Source organism: Schistosoma mansoni, chromosome 1 (assembly GCF_000237925.1).
Source record: "Schistosoma mansoni strain Puerto Rico chromosome 1, complete genome".
In the NCBI taxonomy this organism is placed as follows: Eukaryota; Metazoa; Platyhelminthes; class Trematoda; order Strigeidida; family Schistosomatidae; genus Schistosoma; species Schistosoma mansoni.
The window spans coordinates 1,674,441-1,684,357 of NC_031495.1; the positions used below are offsets into that span (position 1 = coordinate 1,674,441).

The window sequence follows — 9,917 nt, forward strand, 5'->3', positions numbered from 1 at the left end:
CAGGGCATCCCAGGTCAGTATATCAGGCCTTACTGCACTTCCACTCTTCAAGTTTATGTTAGCTTTCTAGGGGTTAGATGGCGATTTTCTCATTCCGTCAGCCGAGTATGTTAGTATGAATACACAGTTAATTGTTTCTTTGTCTTCTACAGTAGTACTTTGAATGGGGCCTTCTTATTATGACTCATATGAGGTACGACCTCAAAGGTACCATTATTTGTTTTTTAGTCGTAACAGTAAATCACGCCCCCCACGTCGCTCACATCAAGATCGTCCTCAAAATTCCGACCAATGGGATACCAATTGTCAATTCAACAACGTCGATTCATCTCTCGGTAGTCAGAAATTGCGTAGTGCTGGTGGTAATTATTCTGCCAGACAGCAGTCGGTGCAAGTAGTATACCAGGAATAGAGTTCCTTGCACATTTTTACTGGATGTTTGTGTGTACCTCTTTAAGTTGAGTTAACGAAAAAACCTTGTGTATTACATTCTTATGTCTTCATTTCTTGTTGTTGTTCGAATATTGTTTCTTTTGTTACTTTCCTGAAGTTATATATATATATATATATATAGTCTTATATCAACAGTGTTGTCTGCAAACGTTATTACCAATATCCAGTCTCATCTCGTTCATTTCGTATATAAGAATACGTTACACATGTTTATACAACTTTATGATATCTCAAACCTGTGATTAGCATGTATATCTTATGTGGTTCACTAGTTTGTTCACGCTCAAATAGCAGTACTTCATTTTAACCGATTCCAGTCTTTTCATCTAGTACCAAGATTTTTAAAAAATAAAAGGACAACCACTTCAGGTTTACTCATAAGCAACTGTTGTATCTCCATTTCTATAAAGATCTGTCACTTTTTAAGAATAATCACCTTTGAACTCATTACTTATCTACCCGTAACTGCGTTTTCCCATCTAAGTGTATTAACTAGATCTAATTTGTTCTATACGTCATCGTCTGAATAAACATTTTATCTTCGTTACAATTTTCTCCCCATACCTTTTTTCATAGTTTCCTCTGTTAATGTGCCTTTTCAAGTCACTTGAACTTTTTGAAAGTATTTGCTATTTCTCATGCAACAACTGATGAAAGCACAAAAGCTTTTGTCATTTCACAGTGGTTAGTTTGTAAATTTTACTCATGTCTATGTGTTAAGCATGCTTGTGTGTGGAACTAGCACTCTTCAACTTGTCAGTCTTCCAAACTTTTCAATCTTTTTCAAAAAACATTGTGGTATGAGTAGCCTTTTAATGTAATACGCTGCTCATTCATTTTATTGTATTGGATTTATTCATCCTGTTGCTAGTTTGCTCTTTCCTGTCCATGCGCCTCTTGCACGTTCGTTATTAATCGTTAATCAAGTTCTATTTTCGTTCTTTTCGTGTTTTTACTTATGGGCGATATGCTATCTTATTTATTTATTTGAACACATAAATATTGGTACAAAAGGGCACCGAATACATATGCACCGCACAAATCTCATTTGATTTGTGTGAGGGCTGTGATACAGCCCAGATGCTCAAATTGAAACAGGTGGTTTTCTTAGGGGGCCACACCCGGAGCCTTTGACCTAGAGGTCTGATCCACAAGCAGTAGAGCATCGTGAGGAGATGCAGTCCCATGGTAGCCGGTGACCAACGATTGATTCATACGCCATTTGTTTCTTTAGGGTACTGGAGCCTATGTGCACCATCGGTTTGGAATCAGGGTTTTCCAACTCTTCTACGTGGACTTTCCGTGTCCACCAACCCGGTTAAAGCGCCGGACATTCGCTTTCTGTCCTCTCACTTTCGTAAACAACACTCCCGCCACAAGAAGGTAGTGACTAGGACTTTCCTGACAGAGACTGTATACGCGTGGCCGTGTGGGAGCATTTCATGAGAGAGCGGACAGGTCCTCCCCACTCTCAACCCTACCAGGACACGTGGGCGCCCTGGTATATTGGATCGGCCTCGAAATCTGAGACCGGTATGAATACAGTCACCCTTATCACCATAACTCGTAGGCCGAGATCGATATTTGAATGTGATGCCAGTCCTTGCCAATATCTGGTACAAGGGCACACTGGGTGAGTAAGTTCGAAGAACAGCATCACTTTGAAGAAACGTTAACAGACTTCGTAGGCATGATTCACCCCATTTGAATGAATTGGATGTCAAAATATTAAACAGCTGGCACGACAAGAAAAATTAGGAATTAAACGGGAATAGTACTGAAGAGCACCCACTAGTGAACGTAATTCTGTGATATTTTTGGAGACGGTGCATTTGTCAGTGGGGCCAGTCGTTTCATATCTGGTCTAAAGCCATTACCGTCAACTAGGTATCCAAGGCATTTAAAACTAGATACACAAAATGAACACTTGTTCGGATTTACTGTAATATTCTACTGAATTAAACGACTCAATAAAGCAATGATTCTTTGGTCATGAACTACTTTATCAGCACCATGAACAATGAGATCAGCTTGATAAACTTCAATATCGCTGACTACTTATTCATAACTTACTGAAATATGGTTGGAGAACAACTAAGACCAAATGGAAGAAAGTTGTATATGAGCAGACCAAAAGGAGTGTTAATTGTTGTCAAGATAGATGAAGATTGATCTAAAGGGATTTGAAGATAAGCATCTTTTAAGTCGACTATCGAGAACACTTTAGAACCATGAAGTCGATTTAGAATATCTTCAGCCTCCATCATCGTGCATGTTTGCTTCAACAAACGGGAGTTCAGTGTCAATCTGTAATCACAACATATTCTTGGGGGTCTTGCCATCCGACTTCAATGGCGTAACAATAGGAGTACCCCATGCTGAGGACTGAATCGGTTCAATTATACCTTTCGCACACAAATCGTTCAGTGACTTATGTACTGCTTCTCGAAGACCATAAGGAATTATTCAACTTTTAAGAAAGACTTGAAGTTTTGTAGGCTGTATTTTCATACCTCCACTACACTTAGCACACGCGACTACCAAATCTTTAAGTAAAGTAATAGAATTCTCTGTAGAAACTAGTGAAGACAATTCCACTTTACGACTTTTCAGATTTTTTAAACCCAGTATTGACAGTCCTGTTTCACCAACCAAAAATTTCGCAAGGTATATATGAACAATTATCATCTCTTATTAGCGATTCACATCATCCTCGTATGGGCAGTCTGTGTCCAGTAATCCCCAATATTGAGACTTCAGTTGGTCGTACCACAACATTAGGATCTAAAGATTTCAAGTTCTTGAATGAAATAATGGACTTCATGCTACCTGTATCCACAATAAAGTCAAGAAATGAACCAAAGGATGTATGTAATCGCTTTTGAATATGAACATTATCTTTCGAAGTGGTGGATAAAGCCAAATAATCATTAGGAACAGCCGGATTATTGGAATCTAAGTCACAAGACTTAGTAATACTTGAAGCAAAGTGAACGGTAGTTTTGCATACTGACTGAATGTGTTCTATCTTGCCACATTTAAAACATTTAGCATTACGAAATGCACATGAATGCATACAGTTCTAGCATCTTAAAAGGAACAGTTCGGCATTCTTAACAGCTCCTTTTCCAGACCTGGTATGTTAATTCCTGCAATTATTCGATCTCTCAGCTGCACATGAAGTTGATCATCAAAATTGCATTTGGCAGCTTGTCTTTGCAATTCAAGGATGAATTCCCTAACCTTTTGGTTATTCCTGACGAGTCATCTAATGAAATTTCGCTCTCTCACGACATTCAAAACTGGTACACTTTACATGATTTAATAGTAGTTCCTTGTGAGTTGTATAAGAGAGTAAGATAGGCTTTTCATGACATACCAAAGTTTTTAGTAAACTATAAGCTTCTTTATCGATGAATGTGAGAAAATGTGCCACAATTTTATCACCCTTCATACCTTTCTTGATCATGCTCCATATCTCAAACCTTTCAAAATAATCCTCAAAAGCTTCAGGAGTTGAATGAGTGTCCAACTGTTCTATCGTAGGCTCCATCGCGACGCCAATATAATAATTTTAAGTATTTGAATTATAGTATAAACTAGTAATTCCAGCAATAACGTTATTAATTCAAGAAGTATTAGATGAGCACGAACGAATGTATTGTATTTGGAATTCGAAATCAAGCAGTCATCAATACAAGAGAATCATTGGTTCATTCAAACACCACAAATTAGCACACGGATATATTTAAAAGTATAAGAAGTTAGTATCTATTAAGATAAAAGTTCATTGTCTCTTACCTAGACTACCTTATCCAATGCTAATTTATCAAATCTATTTGGCGTACGTATTAATCATAGATGGATATTAGCTGGAGGAGCATTGAAAAGCCAGAAACATGGGACTGCTGTTTCATCATAGTTTAAATTTGTTTAGAATCCAATTTTTAATATTTAAATGAGTAAAAAGTAATTATGGGATTAGGTATAAGATTGAACGTACAGTAGTAGTAAGCCTACATGTATAGTGCTTTATGAAAAAATTATATTCATGTGCTACGTCCAGACACCTACTCTGAATCAAAATTTTGGCTGTAAAAAGATTTAGGTGGAAGTAACAAAAAGAGACAATTATCTTAAACGAGTCATGATAACCAAATATCAAGTGAAGTCGGCTCATGGTTAAGTATCACTACAATCTAATTTTACGTACCAGAAGTAACAAGCTCGTGTTGGTGGCACAGCCTTTAAGATAATTGACATAGTTTGCGATAATTTCTGAGATTTATTTATGCAATCTGGAATCAGCTCTTGGTAGTCTACGAATTTCTTTCAATGAAGTCTCAAGAGAAGCAGAAAGAAAACGTTATATTCTAATAGTATTAAATAGAAGATCTTCGTAAACAACTCGAAAAACGAAGGATTAAATGCCAAGTTTTGATAGGATAATTACTTGTGTTGTTACTGTAATGAGTTTGTTTCTAGAAATTTCTAAAAGATAATGTGTCAAGGTTGTTAACGTTCATGTTCTCTCCCTATCCTTATATACAACCTTTCTTTATATACTACCACCACTAAAATAATTACTTCTATGGATCCGGTGTTCATCTTGTGCTAACGAGGTATGGCAACTTGGACCGATGCATATATGTGCCTGGTCCTACGTTGTCGCTGACTGACCTATCTATCCGTTTTTGTGTATTGTTTTATACCACTTATCAGTATTCAGTAAGCAGTGTAGTCCCAACAACTACGAGTATATTGTAGCGCAAGTTTGTCGTGTAATATCCTAAAATATTTATATATACTCATGACATTTATTGTAATTACCATTATAATTACTCTCTCTCAACCCCTGTATCAGCTATTCTCAACTTTGTTTGATCACTAAATCTTCCTTTAAACGCAATAGCTTCCATATTTGATTGCTCTCAGTTTCCGTTTTGCTTGTTGATAAAATTGTAGAACATCAATGTTGATGTTCTATGTCGAAATGATTTGAGGCCTACTCGAGTTAGACGGGGGCGGTGTGGCGAACCAACTAACGCTGAAGTCTCACCTCGCGACCAGCACCTTACGTGGATTGCCCCCATCGACGTAACAAGGGGCTATGGAGACTGTACAACACAAAGGACGTTATTACAAGAATATATTAGTTAAGGTACAACCACTGCCGCGTGGGCAAGTCCATGGCGTACGATTGACTGGTGCGCGTTGACTATCATTGACCTTGACAGGGATCGATATTCAGTGACATTTCACCGACCCTACAATACTACCCCACCAGATTCAACGGCCGTTTAAATCGATACCAAACATGTTGGGAGTAGTCGCGCGCCGGAGGTTGCCAGACGATTAATATGAATCCTCCGGGTATTGCCGAGCTGTAAGAGAAATGGAAAGGAGGCTGCAGAAACTGATCGGGAAACTACGAGTAATAACATGTAACAAGGACGTTGGTTGAATGTTAAGCGATCAACCATAGAAATAATAGAAAAAGAAACATTTTGGAGTTTTATCAAGTCGCGTTGAAAAAGATAGCTCTGACAAGTGGTTGAGTTCCTCAGATGAGAAAAGTTAAATTTGCCACAAGAGTAGTGATGTCACAGTGATAGTACGATAAGCGTACTATCTATCGATGTCAATGTTTGCACTTTCATCGGTTCAACTGTTCGTAAGCGTCAATTTCTAGTCATATCTATATTTAACAGACTAACTGTAAGTACAGAAGTATAACCGTGAAGATAAGTCGTGGTTTCCTTGTGCGAAGCTTCTGATCAACTTGCAGTCAGTTTGGAAAAACTGATAACTGCTGTGAAAATCAATAAGGGTCGAAGAAATACAGGTCGAGAGCGAAAGGTGGCACGATGAAATCTCTAAATGATAAACGGTGGGTGCTACACATGTGTTTGATGAGTGAACCGAAAAATGTCGAAAAGAACATAAGAAACCAAGAGTGTCACTCTGGACTCATGTCAATGATATCGGTGAAAAATGCTGTCAGTGTTGGGGTAGAGACGACAATATCGTTGTCAGTTTGCAGGAGATGCGCCCGACTGCGTAAACTGAAGATTCGCGTGAATGAGTGTCGTCAAACCACCAATTGAACTGGACAGGCTTTAGATCGTCGAGTAGTTGAACAGCCGATTGATGTACCGAAATCATCTGCTAGATAGGAGCCACGCGGAAACAATACTTCATAAGATAAAAAAATACGACTTCGAAGCTGAATAACTACAATAGTTCGGATGTATTGTAACGTCACATCGAAGTAACATCCTTTCGTATACTGAAAATTATACTGAACCTTCGTTTGGGCATTGCTAATGTAGCAATTGGATGTGTAAAAGCAAACATATACGAAGACTATCGTGGGGTTCGTGGAGAATTTCAGAGGTCGTTTAGATATTTTCCAAACCCGTATTGCATGTGAATAAACGGAAGACGAAATTGAAGTGACTTTCGTGCAATAAGGAAATCGAGCCATAATTTACCGTGTGAGATAACAGCAAAAACAAAGCTCATAGTAAACATTAATTTAAATGGTAACCACCGATGTAACTAAAGTTTAGGTTTAGATAACGTAATCATTTCGTAAAAGAGCTTATTATCAAGCGTTAAGTGACATCAAGTACGACGAAGTGTCTCATTAATACGTAGACTATGATTGCTCGTGTACATGAAATACGTTTTCACGGAGTATGTTGACTTACGAGTCATAAATGTACATAGTTTCGACTAAAATTTGACGGCAGTGACAGAATTCAGTGACATTTCACCGACCCTACAAAATGTTATCAAGATCAGACACAGCTACTAGCTGTCGTCTGCACTATCGTATGTCATAATTATTCTTTATGTTATTATTGCTGGAAGCCATTTTCCAGGCTTACGGATGCGCTAAGCGCCACATATACATCACGAGTTGAGGTTTCTAGCCAATTTATTTCCATTCCTCAATAAAGAACCACTATTTAAACAAATCAGTACACTTAGTTTTCTACTCATACATTAACTTTGAAGTAAGACATTTACTCATATACTGCGGCCATTCTCTGTTCTAGCTTTAGTACAGAAGCAGCGTGGGGTGATAATAAGCGGTTGGGAAGTCAGTAAAGCACGTTGAGTCAACAAACTGACCACTGTTTAACTGTCTAATCCCTAATTATTAATCCTTTGCTTAATTCATTGTCTTAAAATATTTTCATCTGGAATTACAAATTATTTTATCATCATACCAAATAAAAATATATAACTTAGTCATGTCACACTTAGTCAGCTACAAAAATTTTAGCAGAAGTTAACGTTTGTATTTATGTAAAGACGAACATTTCACTTGTTCCAAAATATAAACCACGGTTAATGGTTATATGACACAAAAGGTTTGTCTTCGTATAGTGGAAAGCAAAATGCTAAATGTCAACTCCAGATACCATCAGTTCAATTGCAATGTTAGCCTAGCTACAAATGACTGTGGGAATGATCAAATTCCCCTTGAGTTTAATTTCTAAATCCGAGTGCATTAAGCATATTTGCATTCTGAAGTAGTTTCTCCATTTGTATTGCCTGGATTTAGCTCCAAAGGATCTGAGAAATTACTGTTGTTGGGAGAGTGTCATCTCATTTTTTGTTAATTTTATATTTAATTTAGTGCAATAAAGCACAGTCAACTACTGTTCTCATGACATGTTTAAAAGCCATAGATAATTCTTTCGATGACCCGACGTATCTCCATTAGAAAGAACTTAGTAAAATTTATTCACTCATCCTGTACTAATGGAAATAAAGTTAAAGCAGACGTGTTATTGATGTATAAAAAACAGGTCATTAGCTGGAATATACGTTAAAACCAACGTTGATACCAACTTCATAATTTTTACAGGCAACTTGTAAAATATTTCTAAATAATTAATTATTTGTTAACAAATAAATAACTCATAAACATAACATATCGAATGAATACTTTATATGTAGTTGGCCATTTTAATTATTTAATATGCATTCATGCACACATTCACTGACTCCATCTTCTGATATTTGTTTGTTTAGGATCACAGGTTCAGTTCCTAAAGGCAAATTATTATCTCAGTCTTTTTGGTATTTCAATAACAAAACGATTGTGCCATGATGCCATATTAGAGAATCTGTCAATGTACTCTGTTATGGTCTTTAATATTAAGGAAAATATTCTGGATAATAAAACTTGACATGTCGTTGATGAGGTAAATTAGCCCTATCAAAAAAGAACAGTCTAGCGAGTTCTGCAAACTGTTTGACCACTTAACTTAATCATCAGCTGGCTGAAGTGCCCATGTGAGAACTTGGAATAATTTCAGTCCAGATTCATTCAGTTGAATGATTGTAAATGGAGAGAAACACGCGATCTAAGTGAGAAAATTTTTCATAAATTTTTAGAATAGTAAAAGGGCCAAATGATATCCTTATATACTTGAACTTCGATAGGTTTTCGCTGTTCTCCCCGCAACTGAAGTCAAAGGATCTTTTGAAACAGCTTAAGCAATTAAAAACTGGGAAGGTTCACTGGACTCCGAAAATTATTTTCTTAACAATTCGTCCTGTATAACTTTAGGCTAAATACCATTAGTATGATTAATGATTTTCCGTTTGTTTGATCAGTCACCCAGAAACACGTTTGAGAAATAAAACCTACTTGCGCTAATAAGAAAATGTGGCCGTCCAAACACTTCTGTTGTTAAAGTTAGGGGACCCTACAAATAAAGAACTTTGAATATAAATCCCTTATAATCTCCGCTTATACTGCAGAGGTGTAGTGAATGAAAACACAAGTGGGAACAATCAAATGTATTTTAACACAAAATTACAGAACATCTTAGTCAAATCTGAGAACCATACAGTAAGTACTTCATTTGCAAAATATCAATCAATTATCTCAGACTTCATTGTTATTTCGTTTCCACATCAAACATTCTCTATTCTTGTTCTCTTCTCTTCGATCTTCTTAACTTTCTGCCTCCAGGCATCTCACCTTTGATTGATGATACATACTACTTATATCCATCGATATCAGTAGCACACACTACAGAGGGAATATTTGACCAACAAAGTATGGTATTTAGATTTCAGCCTTTTTCTGTGATAGTAAAACATCTTTGAACTCTCAATACACACACTAGCTAATCAGGATCAGGACAGCAACACTAGACTTTTGGTGTGGATTTTAGAAAGTAATTCCATATAGCATTATTCTTATGGAGAGCTCCCAAGATGGTATGCATATTTGGGATAAAATCATTGGGGATGAAAAGCTATGAAAGAAACACTATGTGGGAAGCTTACTTCCACTGACGCAGATACTAACCAAGATATAATTTAATAATAACTAATCTCCTCATAACGTTCTTAACCTGAACTTTAAACCATGTCATTACCGATACACCAAATAATGGCAAGTGACTCGTAGCGTACAAGTGCTTGAAAATACT

General features: G+C 36.8%; 1 protein-coding gene across 1 annotated transcript in view; it reads left to right on the forward strand.

The window, feature by feature from the left end:
* Smp_016050 (fragile X related 2, frx2) overlaps positions 1-1,394 on the forward strand; it is a gene marked incomplete at its 5' end in the record, with an annotated part of 32,660 nt that extends 31,266 nt beyond the window's left edge. The window contains one exon of the mRNA XM_018792946.1: positions 229-1,394. Coding sequence (XP_018647507.1) covers positions 229-412 — 184 coding nt within the window. The 3' untranslated portion in view covers positions 413-1,394. The remainder of the gene's footprint in view (positions 1-228) is intronic.
* Between the last annotated feature and the right edge of the window lie 8,523 nt (positions 1,395-9,917).